The sequence below is a fragment of the Salmo salar genome, chromosome 26, assembly GCF_965601325.2.
Source record: "Salmo salar chromosome 26, fSalSal1, whole genome shotgun sequence".
NCBI lineage: Eukaryota > Metazoa > Chordata > Actinopteri > Salmoniformes > Salmonidae > Salmo > Salmo salar.
This window is the reverse complement of record NC_138316.1, coordinates 6708271-6736144: the sequence shown is the minus strand read 5'-3', so window position 1 is coordinate 6736144 and position 27874 is coordinate 6708271. Positions and strand designations below refer to the sequence as shown.

General features: G+C 42.8%; 1 protein-coding gene across 5 annotated transcripts; it reads right to left on the bottom strand.

The window, feature by feature from the left end:
- Nucleotides 1–1232: 1232 nt before the first annotated feature.
- On the bottom strand, nt 1233–27641 carry LOC106587066 (src substrate cortactin). 5 transcript variants are annotated; one of them, XM_082969344.1, is made up of 16 exons: nt 27558–27641; nt 24197–24280; nt 23871–23944; nt 23459–23588; nt 22558–22668; nt 22227–22281; nt 21393–21503; nt 17729–17839; nt 16339–16449; nt 8873–8983; nt 5364–5419; nt 5205–5274; nt 4806–5077; nt 4252–4402; nt 3399–3467; nt 1233–3194 (listed from the first exon to the last, which is right to left on the bottom strand). In XM_082969344.1, the coding sequence occupies exons 2-16, from the start codon at nt 24278–24280 to the stop codon at nt 3058–3060; spliced, it is 1653 nt and encodes a 550-aa protein (XP_082825470.1). In that variant the 5' UTR covers nt 27558–27641; the 3' UTR covers nt 1233–3057. The 5 variants fall into 5 exon arrangements, with proteins under 5 accessions (XP_082825470.1, XP_014030443.1, XP_082825471.1 ...); XM_014174968.3 differs by having other exon boundaries at nt 27503–27639; XM_082969345.1 differs by lacking the exon at nt 8873–8983 and having other exon boundaries at nt 27503–27639.
- Nucleotides 27642–27874: the final 233 nt, after the last annotated feature.

Below are 27874 nucleotides of genomic sequence, written 5' to 3'. Positions count from 1 at the left end.
GTTGATATAGGACTCGTTTTACTGTGGATATAGATACTTTTGTACCTGTTTCCTCCAGCATCTTCACAAGGTCCTTTGCTGTTGTTCTGGGATTGATTTGCACTTTTCGCACCAAAGTACATTAATCTCTAGGGGACACAACGCGTCTCCTTCCTGAGCGATATGACGGCTGCATGGTCCCATGGTGTTTATACTTGCGTACTATTGCTTGATGAACGTGGTACCTTGAGGCGTTTGGAAACTGCTCCCAAGGATGAAACAGACTTTTTCCTGAGGTCTTGGCTGATTTATTTAGATTTTCCCATGATGTCAAGCAAAGAGGCACTGAGTTTGAAGGTAGTCCTTGAAATACATCCACAGGTACACCTCCAATTGACTCAAATGATGCCAATTACCCTATTAGAAGCTTCTAAAGCCATGATATCATTTTCTGGAATTTTCCAAGCTGTTTAAAGGCATAGTCAACTTAGTGTATGTAAACTTCTGACCTACTGGAATTGTGATACAGTGAATTACAAGTGAAATAATCTGTCTAAACAATTGTTGGGAAAATTACTTGTGTCATGCACAAAGTAGATGTCCTAACCAACTTGCCAAAACTATAGTTTGTTAACAAGAAATTTGTGGAGTGGTTGAAAAACGAGTTTTAATGACTCCAACCTAAGTGTCTAAACTTCTGACTTCAACTGTATGTACACCAATCTTCCAACATCACCATGGGTCAAAGAACTGAATGTAATTTTCAGAAAAAAATCAAACCACTTCTCTTTCATGCATAAAAGGCTCTCAAAACCTTTATGATTCATGAATACTTTCCTAACCCTAAATAAATATACAAGATCAGAGTATTTTGAAATCTACCAATTGGTGCTGGAAGAGACAAATATGCATAAATTCAGATGGATTTCATTCATTGACCCCTAATATTCTAAACCCATTCTCTCGATATATTCCATTGAGTCTGCTGCCAAAATTCGAAAAAAATAAAATAAAAAAAAGGTACACTATATATAAAGGAATGGCTTAAGATAAATGTACTGAAAACCCTATTGAATGAAAACTCCACAAGTGGGAGGCTTTCAGTGGTTGAATTACATTTATTCAGCGCGCGCAAGGGAACCATGCCTGCAAAGCCCATTATGCACCTTCATAAGGTTGAGGATGTGTTATACAGAAGCTGTTCATTTCAGGATGTAGATAGCAGATGTAAAGACGAAGCGAAGTAACCAAAATACTATCCATACATTGTTTATTTAAACTATTTACTTACAAAAAAAAGAACAAGCAGGTAATGTGGTGACTTGAGCAAGCAGAAGTACAGATAAAAAGAAACAAATATAAAGGTCACTTTATTATTATAAAACCCCAAAGAATTTATTTGATGAGATCCCATCCCCACTCACTCACACACCTACTGAAGCTACACTACTGCATTAGATCGCCGTGACGTTGGGGTGAGATTGATTATTTTAACCGATGACACTCTGCGTTTTAGAAACAATCACAGTCAAAATCCCCCTTATAGCTCAATATTGTTACTGAGTATTATTTTAGTACTTATAGCCACCTATAGATAAATATCACTCTGCAGTCACTCAGTCAACAGTACATGTTGGTCATGATACGGATGTCAATGTGGCCCCAGACATAATAATATACCAAGTCCCACATACAGTACATGAACACACTACAGACATGACATAGAACACATGACAGACTCCTGTCACAGGCAGCGTAACATCACACCTGTGACAAAATATACAGGTCTTGTCTACATCGAACACGCAGCGAGGGCAGGGATTTGAAATACAGATTATTTTTCTACTCAATATATTTCCCAGAGCATCATAAAAACATGTTTGTTTCTGTACATCATTTACTTTCAGCATCCTATCTGACATGATCTACCGCAGGACTATGGGCGGGTGATTAAAAAGAAAGACAGCTACATTATTTATTTTCTTCTACTGATTTCTGGTGTCTTCTTTCATGACAATGAGAAAAGGAGGAGACTAGAAGCAGCAACAGAGGTTCACAACATCTACGTTGATCGTATTTGCCCCTTGATTAAGCAAATGCAGGCGTTACACCAAAAATGTGGGTAACCCTAAGCAAACTTACTGTTTTCAATAACACATCCTCAAAAACATCCCTAGTCGGTTTCTTAGTGTTATCTGATCTCCGCTGACTAAAGCAAACAACAGTGTTCCAAAGAGAAAGAAATCACCGCAGCTCAGAGTTCTCTCCGAACCAGCTACACAAATTCAGTTACACACCAATCAATTCACTACTGGTCTGTACTATTACCAAACTGAACCAAAGTGCTAGCACACCAATCATCGTCAAACCACTTCTAGAAGTGCCATTTTTTTATCAAAACATAATACATTTCCAGTGTTCTGTCATCATGCTAGTTCCAAACTTGGTCTAAAAGTTACTTTAAGCATTCTTAAAAAGAGGACCACAACATCACTATATGCACATAAAGCATGGGGTTAATTTCTACGTCATCTCTGTGATCTCCATCTTTGGTGATGTTAATATCTATACTGCGAGTGATACTGTAGCAGCCAGGTCTCAATCGATACCGTGGAAGTTTGAATACATGTCAAAGTAAATTTAAAGTAAATGAACTAACTGGTGCAAGTGGGGCAAAGCAGCAAGAGTGCCTGGCATCTTATAGAAAATCAAGAATATAACTAGCCATTATAATGGGAGTAGTGTTTTTCTGATGACTTGCTTTACCATGAAAGGCCTTTCTGTCATAGCAGGGCTCACCCGCTCACTCTCGTTATCTCTCTCGATTGCGTAGCAGAGCCAGGGTGAGTGTTTGTCCGTGAATCTTCTTTTATTCTGAGTCCTTTATCAGGCTGAAGCCTCCTCCCAAGGAGAGGAGCGAGAGAAAGGAGAAAGACAGGGACAGCTGAAAGACCTGAGAATGTCGAGCACACTTGAAAGAAGCACCGTGATCAACAGAATGACAGAGCGCGAGAAAAAGAGAAGAATCAGAAGAGATGGAGGGATGGGGAGAGAGACTGTTTGGTGTAGTATACGGGCTCATTGCCGAACCTCAACGTAATTGGCTGGGAAGAGGCCGTAGGCACCCCGGCACACACCCCTCCACCAGCCCTCGTCAATCATCTCAATGTTAGTGATGATGTCATCAGGGTCGAAGGAGATCTCGTCATCACCAGCTGGAAGGCAGACATTCCATATCAGTTGACTTTACATTCCATTGCCCTCATATTATAAAGAATGTCAAAAGGGTTTGTGTATATCATGAATGTGTCCAAATTATTGTATTTTTGGGGTAATTATGAGATATTGATTTTAAAAATTAGAGCTTTGATAGATGTGATGATCAAAGTATAGACAATAGAGGGCTTGCCTCCACTCACCTGCTTGGTAGTCATACAGGGCCACTGCGGTTAACCCCAAGTCCTCACCGTACTCATATGTCTGGGCGTCTGCAGGGAAAAGACAAAACACAAGGGGAGATTGTCAATTGGGAAAAATGTGGTCCTCTCCTTGACTCCTCCGTCCTCCTCTCCCTCATGACCCGGAAACCGATAAGTGGTCGCCATATGTAGGAGTGTCAATTCATTAATAGTTGAACAGAGGAGTATGCGCCTCTCCTTGATAGCATTTTGCAGCCGAGGATACTTAAGTGAATCCTATCGGGACAAGTGTTGTAATGCGCCACACCCTCTTTGAATCAGCTGTTGTTTTCACGTAGGATGAACGAATGCACACCATAAAAAAAATACTGTAGTAATCTTTTTGTCAATAAAATGTCTGGCACTAGCTCTCCTGTTTTTACTACCTTACACATATTTTGGGATTCCTCCTCTGTAAATGTAATTTGCCTGAATACGCACTACTGTAGAAGGAGAGTCATTTCATGCATTTCTTACCACGTTTCCTCTCTTCCCCTCAGGTCAAAGGTAATCGAGGAGAGGACGCAAGGAACTGAGCGAATCCAATCAAGATTCTCCCAATGGCTCAATCGCTTAAAATTATGTCCTTTTCTCATCATCTCCCCTTAATTTGCAGTGATTGGAAAGACTTGACAGGTGAAAAAAGAAGCTCATCATTAGGCTGGCTTTCACCTGGTCAGTTCTTTCAGACCATTACAATGGAGGGGACATATTTTTTTTTAACGAGAAACAGCCAAGTTAGAAATGGAGTTCACAGTGACTCAGCATATGGCATGTCCTACTCCTCCCCTCTCGTTCACACTCATTCTCTCACCTCCTGTCTCGTCAGGACTCTGGTAGAGTGCCTCCTCCTGGGCTGGAGGCTCCTCATACGTCTGCTCGGCAGAGGGCCGGGAGATGGGCTCCGCCTCATACAGCTCTTCCCCATTCTCCGCTGCTGTAGGATCCTCGTACACACCAGAGTCCTGACACAGCCAGCAGAGACACAGTCAGATAACAGCTCCTAACCCCTGGGTCAATTCAAATTCCTCCTTAACTATGAGTTTTTCTATTTTTGGGACTTTACCTTATTTTTCTTCCTCTATGAAATATCACAGAAAGCATGGTAAGGAAGGAAGGAAAGTCAAAGTCACAAAGTAAAAGCGAGAAGAGGACTGCAGCATTGGGGGAAAAAAATCAGACCATCCTTGTTCACGCCAATGTCACTTAACTGCAAGAAGGACTGAGTCATCCAATTTTGAAGGATGTACTCATCCATATTTTACTCAGCAAACTAACTCCTAGCAAAAAAGTGATGTGCATGTTGGCATGTTAAGCAAACAGGCATTTGTGGGAGTGCAGTGATTGGTGGAACCGGTTGTCATTCACCTGGTGGACTGGGTCGGCGGCTGCAGGTACACACGAAGGTGAGGCTTGCTTGGCAGGAGGGGTAGGGCTAATGGTAGGGATGGTCTCAGAAGCCGGGGAGGCAGGCTTAGCCTTAGCTGTCTCCTCTATCTTGCGCCGCGCTTCCGCTTGCTCCTGCTTCTCCTTGGCCTGGCGGCGGGTTCTCTCCTCCTCCGCCCGCTTCTTGTCCTCCTCCTCATTCTGCTTGGCGATGTTCTCGAAGCGGGCCTTGATGCTGCCCGTGCTGCTCCCGGCTAGGGAGGGATGACACAGGGAGGGCAGATCATAATCAAACCAGTGGTTCAAGTTCCTATTCTGCAATGATCTTGACAAACATATCACGCATTTACACACACACACGCTGATTTTGTGGTTACTTACCAGTTTCCACAGGCTTGGTCCTCTGGTAGGCAGGTCTTGGTTTCTCCACATCTTCAAAGTTACCTGCACTCTGCCATTCAAACGAGAGGGAGGAGAGTAACTACACACAATAGATGAGAAATCCCCTGTCTTCAGATATTAGGTATAGAGACAACGTACCTTATCCATTCTGTCCTTCTGGATGCCAAACTTCCCTCCAAACCCATGGGAGTAGTCTGTAAACAGCGGAGAATAAATAGTGTGCCTTTTATTCACAGATTCAAGTGATAGATCACTTTACAGGTGAACTTTTTTTTTTTTTAGGGAACCATCGCTTAAATTTAAGAAAAGGGATAAAGTAAAAAAGGAATGAAGCGCATGGCATGCAGACCTGTGAAAAGGGGATCAAATAAAATGAAAAAAAAAGAAGCTTAGAATGGAGGAAGGGTAGGGCCGGGCAATACATTGTGTATTTGTTGGTATCGCGAAATAGTGCACTGATTAGTATTTTGCCAGTTGTCAGTATTCCACAATATTCACACTACCTCTCTTCTGCCAAAATCTGTAGCCATTGTTGCCTACTTGGGTTTATGTTAAAATTTCTGAATAGGGGTTATGTTACCATACAATAGGAATGTATTTATATGCATTTATAATACTAATTATATCCTAGGATCCTACAAGATTATGTTCTATCTATAGACATACAAAAGTATGTGGACATCCCTTCAAATTAGTTGATTCAGCTATTTCAGCCACACTCATTGCTGACAAGTGTATAAAATCAAGCACAGTCATGCAATCTCCATAGCAAATATTGACCACAGAATGGTCTTACTGAAGAGCTCAGTGACTTTCAACGTGGCACAGTCATAGGATGCCACCTTCCCAACAAGTCAGTTCGTCAAATTTTTGCCCTGCTATAGCTGCCCCGGTCAACTGTAAGTGCTGTTATTGTGAAGTTGAAACGTCTAGGAGCAACAAAGCTCAGCTGCAAAGTGGTAGGCCACACAAGCTCACAGAAAGGGACCGCCGAGTGCTGTAGCGTATAGTACATAAAAACCATCTGTCCTTAGCTGCAACACTAACTACAAAGTTCCAAACTGCCTCTGGAAGCAACATCAGCATAAGAACTGTTCATCTGGAGCTTCATGAAATGGGTTTTCATGGCCGAGCAGCCCACACAAGCCTAAAATCACCATGCGCAAAGGCCAACCATCGGCTGGAGTGGTGTAGGGCTCGCCGTCATTGGATTGGGGATCAGTGGAAACACGTTCTCTGGAGTGATGAATCACGCTTCACCATCTGGCAGTACGAGAGATGAATCTGGGTTTGGCGGATGCCAGGAGAACGTTACAAGCCCCAACGCATAGTGCCAACTGTAACGTTTGGTGGAGAAGGAATAATGGTCTGGGGCTGTTTTTCATGGTTCGGGCTAGGCCCCTGTGAAGGGAAATCTTAACGGTACAGCATACAAATTACATTCTAGACAATTCTGTGCTTCAACTTTGCGGCAACAATTTGGGGAAGGTCCATGGCAGTTCCAGCATGACAATGCCCCCGTGCACAAAACGAGGTCCATTCAGAAATGGTTTGTCGAGATCGGTGTGGAAGAACTTGACTGGCCTGCACAGAGCCCTGACCTCAGCCCCATTGAACACTTTTGGGATGAATTGGAATGCCGACTGCAAACCAGGCCTAATCACCCAACATTAGTGCCTGACCTAGATAATGCTCGTGGCAAAACGGAAGCAAATCCCAGCAGCAATGTTCCAACATATTGTGGAAAGCCTTCCCAGAAGTGTAGAGGCTGATGTAGCAGCAAGTGGGGGGGACCAACTCCATATTAATGCCCATGATTTTGGAAAATTGATATTTCGGCAAGAAGGTGTCCTCATACTTTAGGTCAAGTAGTGTGTGTGTTTAACTATGCACGTGTATATGTATTTATGTGTATATGTATGTCTGCCTGTCTATGTACAGTACCAGTGAAAAAAGTTGACAATCATTCAAGGGTTTTATTACATTTTAAAAATGTTCTACATTGTAGAATAATAGTGAAGACGTCAAAACTATGAAAAATAGAAAACAGCTTTTCACCCTTCGCATTCTCTCAACCAACTTCATAAGGAATGCTTTTCCAACAAACTTCAAATCAAAATCAAATGTTATTGGTCACATACTCGCAATAACATCTGCTAACCACATGTGTAGCGAAATGCTTGTGAAGGAGTTCCCACATATGCTGAGCACTTGTTGGCTGATTTTCCTTCCTCCACGGTCCAACCCATCCCAAACCATCTCAATTGGGTTGAGGTCGGGCGATTGTTGAGGCCAGGTCATCTGATGCAGCACTCCATTGCTCTCTTTCTTGGTCAAATAGCCCTTGCACAGCTTGGAGGTGTGTTCGGTCATTGTCCTGCTGAAAAACAAATAATAGTCCCACTAAGCACAACCAGATGGGATGGCATATTGCTGCAGAATGTCTTGAATTCTAAAATCACAGACACTGTCACCAGCAAAGCACCCAGCAAAGCACCACCACACCTCCTCCTCCTCCTCCATGCTTCACGGTGGGAACCACATATGGAGATCATCCGTTCACCTACGCTGCGTCTCACAAAGACACGGCGGTTGGAACCAAAAATCTAAAATTTGGACTCAGACCAAAGGACAGATTTCCCTTTGCTCGTGTTTCTTGGCACAAGCAAGTCTCTTCTTATTATTGGTGTCCTTTAGTAGTGGTTTATTTGCAGCAATTCGACCATGAAGGCCTGATTCACGCAGTCTCCTCTGAACAGTTGATATTGAGATGTGTCTGTTACTTGAACTCTGTGAAGCATTTATTTGGGCTGCCATTCCGGAGATAGGTAACTCTAATGAACTTATCCTCTGCAGCAGTGGTAACTCTGGGTCTTCATTTCCTGTGGCGGTCCTCATGAGAGTCAGTTCATCAAAGAGCTTGATGGTTTTTGCGACTGCACTTGAAGACACTTTCAAAGTTCTTGAAATGTTGGGCATTGACTGACCTTCATGTCTTAAAGTAATGATGGACTGTCGTTTCTCTTTGCTTATTTGAGCTATTCTTGCCATAATATGGACTTGGTCTTTTACCAAATATGGCAATCTTCTGTATATCACCCCTACCTTGTTACAACACAACTGATTGGCTCAAAAGCATTAAGAAAAAAATCCACAAATTAACTTTTAACAAGGAACACCTCTTAATTAAAATGCATTCCAGGTGACTACCTCATGATGCTGGTTGAGAGAATGCCAAGAGTGTGCAAAGCTGTCAAGGCAAAGGGTGGCTACTTTGAAGAATCTCAAATATAAAATATATTTATTTGTTTAACAGTTTTTTGGTTACTACATGATTCCATATGTGTCATTTCATAGTTTTGATGTCTTCACTATTATTCTACAATGTAGAAAATAGTAAAAATTAAGAAAAACCCTGGAACGAGAAGGTCCAAACTGGTACTGTATATTATTGCGATTGGTGATTAATTTATTTTGTGTCAATATCTTCCAGTCCTGGGGGTAGGTTTGCACAGTAGGGGTGATGTTTTGAAGGGGGACTAAGATGGGTAAAGGGCAAAGGCGCTTTAGACATTCCAAAACAGTGCTAGGGCAAAAGGAAGGAGAATAAACTTTGGAAAGAAAACGAGGGATGGTGTGTTCTGTGCCTTGCTGAGACTCGTGCTTGGCCAGCCTCTCCTTGTGCTCATAACCCAGGGCACATTGGTCTTGCTTCTCCACCTCTACCCCATACTGCCCTCCGAACCCACGCTTATAGTCTGAAACAATACAAAACATATAGAGACATACAAACTATATATACACATACACAGATAGATACACACACACAGACAGATATACACACAAATATATATATACATACATATTTTCTTCATATCTACATCTATAGATATACATATATAGATAGATACACACAGACAAATATATACACACACACACACCACACACACACACACACACACACACATACATACTGCTCAAAAAAATGAAGGGAACACTTAAACAACACATCCTAGATCTGAATGAAAGAAATAATCTTATTAAATACTTTTTTCTTTACATAGTTGAATGTGTTGACAACAAAATCACAAAAATAGTCAATGGAAATCCAATTCATCAACCCATGGAGGTCTGGATTTGGAGTCACACTCAAAATTAAAGTGTAAAACCACACTACAGGCTGATCCAACATTGATGTAATGTCCTTAAAACAAGTCAAAATGAGGCTCAGTAGTGTGTGTGGCCTCCACGTGCCTGTATGACCTCCCTACAACGCCTGGGCATGCTCCTGATGAGGTGGAGGATGGTCTCCTGAGGGATCTCCTCCCAGACCTGGACTAAAGCATCCGCCAACTCCTGGACAGTCTGTGGTGCAACGTGGCATTGGTGGATGGAGCGAGACATGATGTCCCAGATGTGCTCAATTGGATTCAGGTCTGGGGAACGGGCGGGCCAGTCCATAGCATCAATGCCTTCCTCTTGCAGGAACTGCTGACACACTCCAGCCACATGAGGTCTAGCATTGTCTTGCATTAGGAGGAACCCAGGGCCAACCGCACCAGCATATGGTCTCACAAGGGGTCTGAGGATCTCATCTCGGTACCTAATGGCAGTCAGGCTACCTCTGGCGAGCACATGGTGGGCTGTGCGGCCACCCAAAGAAATGCCACCCCACACCATGACTGACCCACCGCCAAACCGGTCATGCTGGAGGATGTTGCAGGCAGCAGAACGTTCTCCACGGCGTCTCCAGACTCTGTCACGTCTATCACGTGCTCAGTGTGAACCTGCTTTCATCTGTGAAGAGCACAGGGCGCCAGTGGCGAATTTGCCAATCTTGGCGTTCTCTGGCAAATGCCAAACGTCCTGCACGGTGTTGGGCTGTAAGCACAACCCCCACCTGTGGACGTCGGGCCCTCATACCACCCTCATGGAGTCTGTTTCTGACCGTTTGAGCAGACACATGCACATTTGTGGCCTGCTGGAGGTCATTTTGCAGGGCTCTGGCAGTGCTCCTCCTGCTCCTCCTTGCACAAAGGCGGAGGTAGCGGTCCTGCTGCTGGGTTGTTGCCCTCCTACGGCCTCCTCCACGTCTCCTGATGTACTGGCCTGTCTCCTGGTAGCGCCTCCATGCTCTGGACACTACGCTGACAGACACAGCAAACCTTCTTGCCACAGCTCGCATTGATGTGCCATCCTGGATGAGCTGCACTACCTGAGCCACTTGTGTGGGTTGTAGACTCCGTCTCATGCTACCACTAGAGTGAAAGCACCGCCAGCATTCAAAAGTGACCAAAACATCAGCCAGGAAGCATAGGAACTGAGAAGTGGTCTGTGGTCCCCACCTGCAGAACCACTCCTTTATTGGGGGTGTCTTGCTAATTGCCTATAATTTCTATAATATATATAAAAATCTCTTTTTCCATTTTTTATAATTAAAATATACCTTCCGGCAACCCGCCTCACCCAATGTGATACGGATCTGCTATTTTAAGACCTTATAGCCAGAACATCCATCAGAAGCTAGCCATCAGAAGCTAACCAGCTAATTAGCAACTAGCTATTTAGACATTGTTAGCGGCCTTTACCTTTAGCACAGACACCAGCCGCTTTTAGCCTGGATAATACTTGCCAGCCTGCCAATCTGAGCATACCGGACTGTTTTTCTCCACGACAACACCGGATTCCTGCCGTAAGCCCTGGACCATTACTCCAGATCATCGCAGCTAGCTAGCTGCCACCGAGCGGCCCAGCCCCGAAGCTAGCCTTGAGCCAGGCCCATCTCCCGGCCTGCTCAGTGGACCCTATGATCACTCGGCTACACAGCTGATGCCTCTCGGACTCCTCACTAACATGACTAGAATCCACGACACCACCGGATTCTTGCCGTAAGCTCAGGACATTTGCATCGGATCATCGCTGCTAGCTAGCTGCTAACGCCCTTGTCCCATCTCCCGGCTAGCAAACGAAATTACTCCAGCTACAATAGCTCTTTTGCCAACTGGCCTGGACCTTTTGTCAACACGGAGCCCCGCCGTTCTATCACGACTGGTCTGCCGACATAATTTCATCCGCTTTGCCCTCAACTGGACGTCGGAGCAGACGCATCTACTAGACCCGGCCTGCTAACTTTATTTTTTAACGCTGTGTCTCCTGCTTGCTAGTGTAGTAACGACTACCTAGCGGCTTCCCTGTTTCGTCTATTGCTGTTCACTGGACCCTATGATCATTTGGCTACATAGATGATGCCTGCTGGACTGTTCATTAATCACGGTACTCCATTTTGTTTATCTGTCGGCCCCAGCCTCGAACTCAGGCCCTGTGTGTAGTTAACTGACCCTCTGCCCATTCATCGCCATTTTACCTGTTGTTGCTGTCTTAACTGATTAGCTGTTGTTGTCTTACCCGTTGTCTTAGCTAGCTCTCCCAATCAACACCTGTGATTGCTTTATGCCTAAACGTCATCATAACCACCATCAATCTTCATCGACCTGACCAAGGCTTTCGATTCTGTCAATCACCGCATTCTTAAAATCGGCAGACTCAACAACCTTGGCTTCTCAAATGACTGCCTCGCCTGGTTCACCAACTACTTCTCAGAGTTCAGTGTGTCAAATCAGAGGGCCTGTTGTCTGGACCTCTGGCAGTCTCTATGGGGGTACCACAGAGTTCAAATCTCGGGCCGACTCTTTTCTCTGTATATATCAACGATGTCACTCTTGCTGCTGGTGACTCCCTGATCCACCTCTTACGCAGACGACACCATTCTGTATACATATGGCCCTTCTTTGGACACTTAAACCTCCAAACGAGCTTCAATGCCATACAACACTCCTTCCGGGGCCTCCAACTGCTCTTAAATGCTAGTAAAACTAAATGCATGCTTTTCAACTGATCGCTGCCCGCACCTGCCCGCCCGACCAGCATCACTACTCTGGACGGTTCTGACTTAGAATATGTGGACAACTACAAATACCTAGGAGTCTGGCTAGACTGTAAACTCTCCTTCCAGACTCATATTAAACACCTCCAATCCAAAATGAAATCTAGAGTCGGCTTCCTATTTTGCAACAAAGCATCCTTCCCTCACGCTGCCAAACATACCCTCATAAAACTGACCATCCTACCGATCCTCGACTTCGGCGATGTAATTTACAAAATAGCCTCCAACACTCTACTCAGCAAACTGGATGCAGTCTATCACAGTGCCATCCGTTTGGTCACCAAAGCCCCATATACCACCCACCACTGCGACCTATATGCTCTCGTTGGCTGGCCCTTGCTACATATTCGTCGCCAGACCCACTGGCTCCAGGTCATCTATAAGTCTTTGCTAGGTAAAGCTCCACCTTATCTCAGCTCACTGGTCACCATAACAACACCCACACGTAGCACGCGCTCCAGCAGGTATATCTCACTGGTCAACCCCAAAGCCAACACCTCCTTTGGCTGCATTTCCTTCCAGTTCTCTGCTGCCAATGACTGGAATGAATTGCAAAAATCACTGAAGTTGGAGACTTATATCTCCCTCACTAACTTTAAGCATCAGCTATCTGAGCAGCTTACCGATCGCTGCACACAGCCCATCTGTAAATAGCCCATCCAATCTACCTACCTCATCCCCATATTGTTTTAATTTACTTTTTTGCACACCAGTATTTCTACTTGCACATCTTTCACTCCAGTGTTAATTTGCTAAGTTGTAATTACTTCGCTACTATGGCTTATTTATTGCCTAACCTCCTCACACCATTTGCACACACTGTATATAGACTTTTTCTATTGTGTTATTTACTGTACGTTTGTTTATTCCATGTTTAACTCTGTTGTTTGTGTCGCACTGCTTTGCTTTATCTTGGCCAGGTCGCAGTTGTAAATGGCCTACCTGATTAAATAAAGGTGAAATAAAAAAAATTCAAAAATCAAAATATATATATATACACATATACACACACACACAGTTGAAGTCGGAAGTTTACATACACTTAGGTTGGAGTCATTAAAACTCATTTGTCAACCACTCCACAAATTTCTTGTTAACAAACTATAGTTTTGGCAAGTCAGTTAGGACATCTACTTTGTGCATGACACAAGTCATTTATCCAACAATTGTTTACAGACAGATTATTTCACTTATAATTGACTGCATCACAATTCCAGTGGGTTAGAAGTTTACATACACTAAGTTGACTGTGCCTTTAAACAGCTTGGAAAATTCCAGAAAATTATGTCATGGTTTTAGAAGCTTCTGATGGGCTAATTGACATCATTTGGGTCAATTGGAGGTGCACCTGTGGATGTATTTCAAGGCCTACCTTCAAACTCAGTGCCTCTTTGCTTGACATCATGGGAAAATCTAAATAAATCAGCCAAGACCTCAGAAAACAAAAATGTGGCCCTCCACATGTCTGGTTCATCCTTGGGAGCAGTTTCCAAACGCCTGAAGGTACCACGTTCATCTGTACAAACAATGGTACACAAGTATAAACACCATGGGACCACGCAGTCGTCATACCACTCAGGAAGGAGACGCGTTCTGTAACATAGGATAGAGATGAACATACTTTGGTGCGAAAAGTGCAAATCAATCCCAGAACAACAGCAAAGGACCTTGTGAAGATGCTGGAGAAAACAGGTATAAAAGTATCTATATCCACAGAAAAACAAGTCCTATATCAACATAACCTGAAAGGCCGCTCAGCAAGGAAGAAGCCACTGCTCCAAAACCGCCATAAAAAAGCCAGACTACGTTTTGCAACTGCACATGGGGACAGAGATCTTACTTTTTGGTGAAATGTCCTCTGGTCTGTTGAAACAAAAATAGAACTATTTGGCCATAATGACCATCGTTGTTTGGAGGAAAAAGGGGGAGGATTGCAAGCTGAAGAACACCATCCCAACCGTGAAGCACAGGGGTGACAGCATCATGTTGAGGTGGTGCTTTGCTGCAGGAGGGACTGGTGCACTTCACAAAATAGATGGCATCATGAGGAAAGGAAAATTATGTGGATATATTTAAGCAACATCAAGACATCAGACAGGAAGTTAAAGCTTGGTCGCAAATCGGTCTTCCAAATGGACAATAACCCCAAGCATACTTCCAAAGCTGTGGCAAAATGGCTTAAGGACAACAAAGTCAAGGTATTGGAGTGGCCATCACAAAGCTCTGACCTCAATCCAATAGAACATTTGTGGGCAGAACTGAAAAAGCGTGTGCGAGCAAAGAGGCCTACAAACCTGACTCAGTTACACCAGCTCTGTCAGAAAGAGTGGGCCAAAAATCACCCAACTTATTGTGGGAAGCTTGTGGAAGGCTACCCGAAACATTTGACCCAAGTTAAACAATTTAAAGGCAATGCTACCAAATACCAATTGAGTGTATGTAAACTTCTGACCCACTGGGAATGTGATGAAAGAAATAAAATCTGAAATAAATAGTTCTCTCTACTTTTATTCTGACATTTCACATTCTTAAAATAAAGTGGTGATCCTAACTGACCTAAAACAGGGAATTTTTACCAGGATTAAATGTCAGGAATTGTGAAAAACTGAGTTTAAATGTATTTGGCTAAGATGTACGTCAACTTCCTACTTCAACTGTGTGTGTGAGATGTATATAAAAACTGAGTTTAAATATATTTGGCTAAGATGTACGTCAACTGTGTGTGTGAGATATATATAAAAACTGAGTTTAAATATATTTGGCTAAGATGTACGTCAACTTCCTACTTCAACTGTGTGTGTGAGATGTATATAAAAACTGAGTTTAAATATATTTGGCTAAGATGTACGTCAACTTCCTACTTCAACTGTGTGTGTGAGATGTATATAAAAACTGAGTTTAAATATATTTGGCTAAGATGTACGTCAACTGTGTGTGTGAGATATATATAAAAACTGAGTTTAAATATATTTGGCTAAGATGTACGTCAACTTCCTACTTCAACTGTGTGTGTGAGATGTATATAAAAACTGAGTTTAAATATATTTGGCTAAGATGTACGTCAACTTCCTACTTCAACTGTGTGTGTGAGATGTATATAAAAACTGAGTTTAAATATATTTGGCTAAGATGTACGTCAACTTCCTACTTCAACTGTGTGTGTGAGATGTATATAAAAACTGAGTTTAAATATATTTGGCTAAGATGTACGTCAACTTCAACTGTGTGTGTGAGATTATATATATATCATATATATATATATATATATATATATATATATATATATTTAAACTCAGTTTTTATATATATCTCACACACACAGTTGAAGTAGGAAGTTTACGTACATCTTAGCCAAATATATTTAAACTCAGTTTTTATATATATATATCTCACACACACAGTTGAAGTAGGAAGTTGACGTACATCTTAGCCAAATACATTTAAACTCATATACATACATACATACATACATACATACATACATACATACATACATACATACATACATACATACATACATACATACATACATACATACATACATACATACACACACACACACACATATATATATATACACACACACACACATACATATATATATACACACACACACACATACATATATATATATATACACACACACACACACACACATATATACACACACAAAGGCACAAACAGACAAACAAGTACACGGGTCCAGGCCTAACACACATACACACACAAAGACGTATGCGCACACACACATAGCGATACTGCATTACTACATACAGTATATAAAAGCACACACATACAGAATAGAAACATATAGAATTACAGTATATAATACACACAGCAAATGAAAAACTTTGTCAACTTAAACCAAAAGAACCAAGGTGCTTTGCACATCCAGTAAATCCAGCCTGAGTGCTGGACTGATCAGTCCTCCTTATGTCTAGCTCTATCTGTTCTCACTTCCTCTATTATAATCCTGTGGCAGATGCCATGCCACCAGACAAAGGAAGTACTTTAACCTCATTGACTCAATAGTAAAACCACAAAATGACCACCATAGTAAAAAGTGAGTGTTGGGTGGGTTAGGATGTGAACACAATTCCTCTGTGTGTTTTCCTGCTACTAAGGCTAGGTGGAATAAAATGCATGTAATGACAGGTCAAACACGGGTACCTTTCTGCGACTCGTGGAGCTGCAGTTTCTCCTGGTGGTCCCATCCCACGGCTGACTTGTCCTGTCTGTCCGTCTGCACACCAAACTTGCCACCAAAGCCCTTCACGTAATCTGTCAAGGGCACAGAGAATATTAGCATGGATACTAAAGCGCAACGTAGGTAGGCCCAAATTGGATAATTCCAATGGCTGATTGTCATACAGTACAATACCGGATAACATATATGATACAATTCTACACTACAAAATGGCTACTGTGGAGGCACTCTGGGACACATGTCAGAGCCACCATCTCAACACCTGGGCTGTAAATACTGCCTTGGTGCAGTTTGGGTAACAATGGAAGGTCACCTGTCCCTCCCTCTGATACCAGCTGATACCTTCAGCCTGGGATTGCGTAATCAGGGAGGAAAAGCTAATGATAAGGCAACATGTTTCCAGGCCTTCGGGAGAGCTTGAAAACAAGATCCTACAAGCAGAACTATTTAGCTATTAGGATATTTGGGGCACTGTAGGAGAGAGGGAAACAAGTCTGATCAGAGCTGAAGGGGGCGTAGTACATACTTGTCAGATATCTATGACCCCACACTGTCTTGCCTCATCCCACTTGTTACACAGGCACAATAGAAAATAAAGTGTGTATGTGTGTGTGCTTAAGGCTTCGGGAGGTACAGGATGATTTTTCAATATCATTGAATCTATTTGTGCTTTAATAAATATGAATATTTGGGGCTTTATAAATCCATTTGATTGATCACATTCTTCATTTCACCTGTCACAATCTTTCATTATGAAGCTTACCAGTAGTCCCGAAGTCACGTGGTGTTTGTTTACAAGCACAGAACAACGAGATCGGCGCCTTGTGAGTCACTCACTGTTGTGCAGCATGCTCCAGGTGATCTAATTACAGTATGGAATTCATAACTAAATGTTTGCCAGCTAGAAATTTTGATAACTATTAAGTTAACTCTCTAAAATATGCTAAATGCTCTGCAGTTGTGCATTGAAAGTGATAATTTAGCTATCTGGCTAACTTATTCCAAAATCAAGCAGTCACTTGGTAACAGCAGAGAATCACCACCTGGATCAAGAGCCCTGCTGTCTAATATTTGTTTTGTGGGTGCAGCAAACTGAGTAGCATTTTTTTGTCACTTGTATAGTTTAGGTCAAAGTTCGCAATGTGCTTGTTAGCATTTAGTTAGCATTCTCTATGGGATTTTACATGTACTTGTTAGCATTTCTAACCTTTCGGATTACAGAGTATCAGTGGGGTTTGAAAACAGTGCTCCTTGTGTTCAGTGCTGGTATTACTGAATATCCTGGTATGGCACAATATATGACAAACTGGATACCGCCCAAGCCTAGTATATGCGTGACAAAGGAGGACACACCTTTCTGAGACTCGTGCTTCTCTGTTTTGCCCTGGTACTCAAAGCCCAAGGCACTCTTGTCCACCTTGTCCGTCTCCACTCCGAACTTCCCGCCAAAACCTTTGGTGTAATCTGTTGATACCCGGGAAAATGTTTGGGAAAATAGCAGATATAGTTAATCATAGGGGGGAAAAAAATAGTTGGGCTTACCCCAAGGCAGACAATTCAGAGTTCAGTCAAGGTATCATCTGGATACCCATTCTATATCCTATATACACAGGCAAGTGTTATCACTGACATACAGTCCAAAAACCATGTTTAGCTGGAACTGCAAGGCAGCTGATCAAGCTAAAGCACAACAAAGCCATGAATTTGGCAGCCTAATGTTTAGCAAGAACACTGCAACACTGTAAACCAGTGGGCTTCAACCCTGGTTGAGAGAACTACAGGATGTGCAGGTATTTGTTCCAGCCCAGCACTAAATGGGGCCGGAAACTAAAGCCTGCACACCCTGTCAGGTTTTTCCACAAAATAAGTGCCTATTAAGTAGATATTGTGCACAAATATTGAATTTTAAAAGCCTGTTATATTAAATGAAGTGCCCTTTAAAATAGACCACATGGACAATTAAATTAATACTTTAATAAAGGCTTCAATTAATACATTTTTTGATATGAATAAAGGCTTGCAAAAGCGCCAAATTCAGACTTTTGATATGTCCCACCGTCAACCCTGTCACTTCTAGGAAGATTTAAACCCACTTAAAATAAAAATGTACCAAAGTTTCACCATCACTGTAGTCCTCGTCATTTTGTTGCTTTGACAAAGTAATTTCTGAAGATAATTTATTTCATGTGATTAGTCATTAAATGTACAGTACCAGTCAAAAGTTTGGACACACCTAATCATTCCAGGGCTTTTCCTTATTTTCTACATTGTAGAATAATAGTGAAGACATCAAAACTATGAAATAACACAAATGGAATCATGTACTAACCAAAAAAGTGTTAAATCAAAATATATTTTATATTTCAGATTCTTCAAAGAACTTGGAAAGTTTCCTCAAGCGCAGTTGCAAAAACCATAAAGCGCTATGATGAAACTGGCTCTCATGAGGACCACCACAGGAAAGAAAGACCCAGAGTTACCTCTGCTGCAGAGGATAAGTTCATTAGAGTTACCAGCCTTGCTGCAAAGAAACCACTACTAAAGAACACCAAAAATAAGAATAGACTTGATTGGCCCAAGAAACACGAGCAATGGACATTAGACCGGTGGAAATTGGTCCTTTAGAAGATGAGTCGAAATTTGAGATTTTTGGTTCCAACCGCCGTGTCTTTGTAAGATGCAGAGTAGGTGAACGGATGACCTCCGCATGTGTAATTCCCACCGTGAAGCATGAAGGAGGTGGTGTGATGGTGCTTTGCTGGTGACACGGTCTGTGATTTGTTTAGAATATTTAGATGGCACACTTAACCAGCATGGCTACCACAGCATTCTGTAGCAATACGCCATCCCATCTGGTTTGAGCTTAGTGGGACTATCATTTGTTTTTCAACAGGACAATGAACCCAAACACACCAAGATTTGGCATGGGTCCTGAGATCCTCAAAAGGTTCTACAGCTGCAACATCGAGAGCATCCTGACCGGTTGCATCACTGCCTGGTACGGCAATTGCTCGGCCTCCGACCGCAAGGCACTTCAGAGGGTAGTGCGTACGGCCCAGTACATCACTGAGGCAAAGCTGCCTGCCATCCAGGACCTCTACGCCAGGCAGTGTCAGAGGAAGGCCCTAAAAATTGTCAAAGACCCCAGCCACCCCAGTCATAGACTGTTCTCTCTACTACCGCATGGCAAGCAGTACCGGAGTGCCAAGTCTAGGACAAAAAGGCTTCAACAGTTTTTACCCCCAAGCCTTAAGATTCCTGAACAGGTAACCAAATGGTTACCCGGACTATTTGCATTGTGTGCCACCCCCCACCCCTCTTTTACGCTGATGCTACTCTCTGTTCATCATATATGCATAGTCACTTTAACTATACATTCATGTACATAATACCTCAATTAGCCCGACCAACCAGTGCTCCCGCACATTGGCTAACCGGGCTATCTGCATTGTGTCCCACCACCCGCCAACCCCTCTTTTTACGCTACCGCTACTCTCTGTTCATCATATATGCATAGTTACTTTAACCATACCTACATGTACATACTACCTCAATAAGCCTGACTAACCGGTGTTGGTATGTAGCCTTGCTACTGTTATTTTCAAATGTCCTTTTACTGTTGTTTTATTTCTTTACTTACCGACACACACACACACACACCTTATTTTTCGCACTATTGGTTAGAGCCTGTAAGTAAGCATTTCACTGTACGGTCTACATCTGTTGTATTTGACACGCGTGACAAATAAACTTTGATTTGATTTGTAAGGGCTATTTGACCAAGGAGAGTTATGGAGTGCTGCATCAGATGACCTGGCCTCCACAATCACCCGACCTCCACGCAATTGAGATGGTTTGGGATGAGTTGGACCGCAGAGTGAAGGAAAAGCAGCCATCAAGTGCTCAGCATGTGAGAACTCCTTCAAGAATGTTGGAAAAGCATTCCTCATGAAGCTGGTTGTGAGAGAACGCCAAGAGTGTGCAAAGCTGTCAAGGCAAACGGTGGCTACTTTTAATAATCGCAAATTTGAAATTACATTTTGATTTGCTTAATAGTTTCTTGGTTACTACATGATTCCATGTGTTATTTCCTAGTTTTGATGTATTATTCTACAATGTAGAAAATAGTAAAAATTAAGAAAAACTCTGGAATGAATAGGTGTGTCCCAACTTTTGACTGGTACTGTACGCCTGTCCCTCATTTTAAGGTTAACGCCATTCCGTGAAGAGAACTCTCGTTTTAATATGGTGAAACTATTCATTTTTTTAAAAGGAACACTAAACATCCAATAGTCACGTCAACCCTGTTACACAGACAGGCCAGAAATCTTTTAACAATGTCATTTATTTTGGTGAAGCTTGCATTCAATTTCCCCTCTCCGTTGCACATAAGCTTCCATGTTGCGGTCAACCCTGTTGCGGTCAACCCTGCTACTTTATTTGACACTTAATATAGTCATTTTTTTATGTAACCTCTTGAGATGGGAAAACGTATTTGTTATTAAGTTTAACGTGTGTTTTTTTATGACAATGTTAAAATGAGGTGAAATCAAAAACACACTGAATTGTTGGAACGACCATGTAGCTCTCCAGGACCAGGGTTGCTGACCACCGCTGTAAAATAATGTAACCAAGGAGTAAAAAGCTCAGTCATCAACGTGCCTGGCCTTGACCTGCACACAAACACACAGAGCGTGGGCGGGTGTTTGCGTGGGTAGGGGGGGTACAGCAAGGCAATGATACATCCTCTGTAGCAGGTTTTGCCTTTATAAACAGTGTGTGTGTGTGTGTGTGTGTGTGTGTGGTGTGTGTGTGTGTGTGTGTGTGTGTGTGTGTGTGTGTGTGTGCGAGACACCAGGACAGACTGCATTTCCCTGCTTTGCCCTCAGTGCGTGTGTGTGTACTCCTTTTATGCTACACAAACCTTTCTGGAACTTACATTCGTGCACAAAATGGCAAAAGTTATGTGTGGGTGTGTCCATGCACAAATGGTGTGTGTATTACTCGCTACACAAACCTTTCTGGGAGTCGTGTTTCTCTGTTTTGCCCTGGTATTCAAAGCCCATTGCAGTCTTGTCCACGCGGTCTGCCTGCACCCCATATTTCCCCCCAAACCCTGTGGAGTAGTCTGCACATCAAAGCAAGGGGAGGGGTCAAAGGTCAAGAAAGAAGCAGGGATAGGTGGCTGCAGTGATGAATGCGCAATCCAAAATCAACCCCTAGTCCATACCATCTAGGCACTTCATGTACAGTAGGTCTGGTGTAAAATTCAGAATCAGAGTGTTTAATAGAATAGGTGTGAGCAATATGGGTAAAGCCTATCAGAGGGCAAGGTGGAGCTGTCGTCATCTTGCTTACACTTATGTAGTCATTTTAGATCAAGTGTCTTAGGCAGTAGGAGGTAGGGGTTCATTTGGAATTGAGCACATAGCGCTATCAACTAAAGGGGGGTGAGGAACAATAGTGGTCACAGCATGGAATCACAGGAGTGCAGCTGGAGTGGGGAGCACTGAGAGCCAACAGCATACTCACTCACACAGCATCGGATGCCACTCACACCCATCCTTATACCATAAAGGTCTGGCTGGGCCAGATACTATTACATCCAGATGGTTTACAGAGCAGACAGTTCTGAACTATGTGAAGTGTCTAAACAACTAGGTTGTACTCAGAATGCTCAGGTCAGTTTGGCCTTTTACCCCCGGATGGATACGGTTAGGACTTGTGGGGACTAAGGATCGTGAGCTGATCTTAGATCAGAGCTAATTGTGCAACTTCTACCCAGAGTTATAAAACATTGACCTGTTCAACTTGTGTTGTTTGCCCGTTTTAACAGACCGTGTAAAATCACCTTTCTGCGACGCGTGTTTCTCAGTCTTCCCGGCATAGTCAAACCCGACGGCGGACTGAAAAGGGAGAGATCTCCATGTTGAAGTTAACAAAGTAATCAGCCAAAGGAGAATGCAGCATTACTCAGCACCATCATACAGTATCTTTTCATGCTATTCAAGTATTCTCATCTAAATGACATAACTTGAGAGATGGGCACTAACTCAAATTGTATTATTGTTAAGTTAGCATTCAGACCTAAAATCGCTGTGTGGTGATGAGTTGGGTCAGGAGTTTTTTTCCTGACCATGTGACCTGACCATGAGAACCCAATGTGACTGTGATGAGCGTACCTTGTCGACGCGGTCGCCCTGTACTCCAAACTTCCCCCCGAAGCCTTTGGATGTGTCTGTCTGAGAGCAGTGCTTGGACAGCTTACTCTGGTACTCATGGCCCACCGCAGACTTGAGAAAGAGAGATGGACAGAGGGAGAGAGGGGTGAATAAATGCAAACAGTGTGAGGCTGACTGCTGGGTATGCAGTAGTTTGATCAGGTGTTGACAGCTGAGTCACACACAGACACAGAGTGGGGTAAACAGTGATGGGTCATAACATTCACAACACACTGACCAGTGTGCAGGCAGAGTGAGAGAGAGGGGGGGGGGGGGGGGGGGGTCAAATGGCCCCCTGCCTGCTCACCGTCACACCCTGTTCACTCACACACACACACACACACACACACACACACACACACACACACACACACACATATACATATATATATATATATATATATATATATATATATATATATATATATATATATACGCACACACAAACAGTAAAACAGTGCACACAAACAGAGAGAGAGAGATAGTTAGAGAGGGCTAGAGCATTGTGGATAACAAGACTCAAACAGCAATGATTAGCTCAGCTGCTTTTGCCACAAATCACAGTCAACGCACAGCAACATTTCTGTGTGTGTGTGTTTGTAAATGTTAACATATCAGTAGAAGACAAATGCAATTGCCAATGTTATGCCAATCAGGTTAAATTAATTCCATTCCAAAATAATGTTCCCACGCTCCCTCTGGAGCCTATTGTAATAGTGATCAGCTGTTGGTCCTGGGCTTTGAATCATTGGATAAGAAGCTTTTCTACAGATGTGGTCACCAAAATAAAAATATAATCAAATTGCTGTGATCTGAGGGGCATTTTCCGTTCTAGTAATTCATTACTATGGTCACCATTCACCTTGTCCATGCGGTCCTGCTGCACCCCAAACTTGCCCCCATAGCCGTCCGAGGCTTTGGGCATGGCGGCCTGCTCCTTCTGCCTAAGGTCACTGTGCTCCGACGACACGTTCTCACGCAGCTTGTGGATACTGGAGAGGGGGTAGGAGGGAAAAGATGGGGAGGAAGGAGAGAAATAATGGGGTAAAAATGACTGTGGGCTCCACTGTGGTTTACTGACCATCCTAAAAAAAAACTTTTTTTAAGGTTAACTGAATAATGAAATGACCAAAGATGAAAAATCATCGACAGGTAGACAATGTGAAGATCATGATTACAATGAAGTTGAAATGATCATGTTTGAAATGGTACTGAAGCTGATTATGAAAACTGTTGTTGATGATAAGGATGATGAAGGCAGCAGTAGTACTCACTTAATGTGTTCCTGGTGACCGGAGCCTTCCACCGTCTTGGCCCCCCACCGCTGCTCCTTCTCTGAAACGTCATTCTGTTAGCACGGAAACAAGGAGCAAGGGGTCACCGGGAAGGAGAGGAAAGAGGGAGGGAAAGAGAAAGGTATAATGGGGAAAGAGGGGAGGCAGAGGAATATGGAGAAGAGGAGGAATAGTCAAAGAAAGAGATTTAGTGGGCACAGGGTAAGGAGAGGAGATGGTGAGGTGTTAATAAAATAGCAGAAACAGGTGAAAAAAAATCCGTTGCTCTGGACTGAAACCGGACTTCATTACCATGGTTGATTTACCTCAAAGTCTGGGTCTGTCTCCCAGTCGTCACCTCCGTCATCCACTGCCACGGTGACGGACTGACCTGCTGCTGCCTTCCACATCTGGGGAGAATACACTGGTTATACTGGCTCGCACGCTCAAACATACACACACTTAGCTACTTATGTCCGATAATGTGACAGCTGGAAATGATCGCCCCAACTTTCCTGTGAGCTGTTAGTTTCTAACATTTTGTTGGTATATCGATATTCTAATCTTCCTATGAATTTGATAGGACCTGAAACCCATCTGAATGTCATAAAACATCAGCAGACAATTGAATAACCTAATAATAATCATCAACCAGTAAGACGTTTTTCAAATGCTGGGATGGGGCTTTTTTGAGGTTGCCTTTGGCCAAAATCCAGCACCCAAGTCTCAGCGAGAAGGGCCACTTTTAACTAAGACCTAACTCAGCACAAGACTGTGTTCAATGATCTGTGTTCAATGAGCTGGTAGTACACGATGTGGCTCCATTCATTCCGAGAGGGAAAAAGGAGGGAGGATGCACCCCGTTACAACATGGGACTCTCTCTGTAACAACATAATGATGGTCTTCCGTCTGCCACAGTTGTGACATACCACACCCCATATATAGCAAAGCCCCTTAAAAAAAACGTATAAAATAAGAAAGGGGTGTGGCCATAGACGGGTTAGTTGTTTTAGCTACAAAACCGACGTGTGCACAACTATGGGGCAAAACAGACGGGGTTGGCTTAGAATGTTGACAACATGTAAATGATATCGTCTCCAATGTTAGTTGAAAACATAAATACATTGCACAATGAACACTTGTTTCTCACATACATCGTTACAGTTGTTGGTTAGCTAGGTAGCGAATTTTAGCCATTGTACTGATGTGAAATCCGTCCAAATACCTCAAAACAAGACATGGTATCAAGTCGAGGACAATATGAAACTAGCTGAAACGAGCCACTTAGGATTCCCCACATGGCAGTTTCTTGTTGGCGATCTGTCCTTCCAGCATCAAAACTATTTGCGGATTTCGGACCCATTGAAACGTGCGCATTGTTTTCGTGATGTCAGCTAACCAATCTATTCTAGCTATTACAAAAGTCCCTTCTTGTATTGCACACTGATGATGAGTAGTAATAGTATTGAAGGCTGTCAGCACCACCACACACGTACAGTCGTGGCCAAAAGTTGAGAATGACACAAATATTAATTTTCAAAGTCTGCTGCCTCAGTTTGTATGATGGCAATTTGCATATACTCCAGAATGTTATGAAGAGTGATCAGATGAATTGCAATTAATTGCAAAGTCCCTCTTTGCCATGCAAATGAACTGAATCCACCTAAAACATTTCCACTGCATGTCAACCCTGCCACAAAAGGACCAGCTGACGCCATGTCAGTGATTCTCTCGTTAACACAGGTGTGATTGTTGACGAGGACAAGGCTGGAGATCACTCTCTCATGCTGATTGAGTTCGAATAACAGACTGGAAGCTTCAAAACGAGGGTGGTGCTTGGAATCATTGTTCTTCCTCTGTCAACCATGGTTACCTGCAAGGAAACACATGCCGTCATCATTGCTTTGCACAAAAAGGGCTTCACAGGCAAGGATATTGCTGCCAGTTAGATTGCACCTAAATCAACCATTTATCAGATCATCAAGAACTTCAAGGAGAGCGGTTCAATTGTTGTGAAGAAGGCTTCAGGGCGCCCAAGAAAGTCCAGCAAGCGCCAGGACCGTCTCCTAAAGTTGATTCAGCTGCGGGATCGGGGCATCACCAGTACAGAGCTTGCTCAGGAATGGCAGCAGGCAGGTGTGAGTGCATCTGCACGCAGTGAGGCGAAGACTTTTGGAGGATGGCCTGGTGTCAAGAAGGGCAGCAAAGAAGCCACTTCTCTCCAGGAAAAACATCAGGGACAGACTGATATTCTGCAAAAGGTACAGGGATTGGACTGCTGAGGACTGGGGTAAAGTCATTTTCTCTGAATCCCCTTTCCGATTGTTTGGGGCATCCGGGAAAAAGCTTGTCCGGAGAAGACAAAGTGAGCGCTACCATCAGTCCTGTGTCATGCCAACAGTAAAGCATCCTGAGACCATTCATGTGTGGGGTTGCTTCTCAGCCAAGGGAGTGGGCTCACTCACAATTTTACCTAAGAACACAGCCATGAATAAAGAATGGTACCAACACATCCTCCGAGAGCAACTTCTCCCAACCATCCAGGAACAGTTTGGTGACGAACAATGCCTTTTCCAGCATGATGGAGCACCTTGCCATAAGGCAAAAGTGATAACTAAATGGCTCGGGGAACAAAACATCAATATTTTGGGTCCTTTGCCAGGAAACTCCCCAGACCTTAATCCCATTGAGAACTTGTGGTCAATCCTCAAGAGACGGGTGGACAAACAAAAACCCACAAACTCCAAGCATTGATTATGCAAGAATGGGCTGCCATCAGTCAGGATGTGGCCCAGAAGTTAATTGACAGCATGCCAGGGTGGATAGCAGAGGTCTTGAAAAAGAAGGGTCAACACAAATATTGACTCTTTGCATCAACTTCATGTCATTATCAATAAAAGCCTTTGACACTTATGAAATGCTTGTAATTATACTTCAGTATTCCATAGTAACATCTGACAAAAATATCTAAAGACACTGAGGCAGCAAACTTTGGAAATTAATATTTGTCTCATTCTCAAAACTTTTGGCCATGACTGTAGATTGGGCGTTTAGTTCGAAAAGCTACGTCCATGATACAAATGCAAGACAATTGGTTAGCTAGAAGAAAGATACAAAAATAAATAATCAGGCAGCTGTGTATTCATAATGTAGTTAACTAGTATTTCCGCGTTCTGTAGCTGGACTGGACAACTGTACAGGGACAATGCAGCAGCAACAGCCATTCAAATGTGCTGCCTTGTCAAAGGCACATGTGAGAGATTACAAACAAATAACATGGACATAGCTTGTAAAGTAGCTACATTATTAGCATTTACTTGATTGCTGATCTTTACCAAACCTTGCGACATATTTTAATTTGCAGTAGTTTAACAGTGTAATCAGAAAAGACGGTACAGGGAACGAGATATTTCTATTAGAAAATGACACAAGTGAAGCACATCGTAGCTAGATTATAGTTACTAAACATAAAATAGTAATAGTATTTCCTGTTCCAGTTAGCTAGCTGTGGCTTGTCTCGAAAATGACTTAGCCACAGGCACTAGTCAAGCTCGAACTGTTTTTTTAAATTCATCCTGCATTCCATCCTGCAAAGAGCTCGAGCGCGTATATGTTTATCTCAATCACTTACTTTTATGAAAACTCCCTGCTATCAAAAATATATTTCAGATGTGAAAATAATGCACCTCTTGACAGTCCTCGGGGTGTGATAGAATATTCCTTTTGGCGAGCTCTCTTCCGGCTTTCCCAATATCCCACTTCCTGCTTGGGGAGTGACGCAGCTTTCATAGAGCTGGACAGAGGACTCATCTTTTGCCGACAATTTTGTCCCCAAATGCAATACATTTTTACTTGAAATCCAATATTTTATAAGATCTCTAAAATGTGTCAATAACAACAACAAAAACACTGTATGCTTACAACTCTGTCATAGCTTTGTACAACTGAAACCCCTTAATGTTATTTTATGTTTCTTCAGAGAAAATATACGTGTAGTGATGTC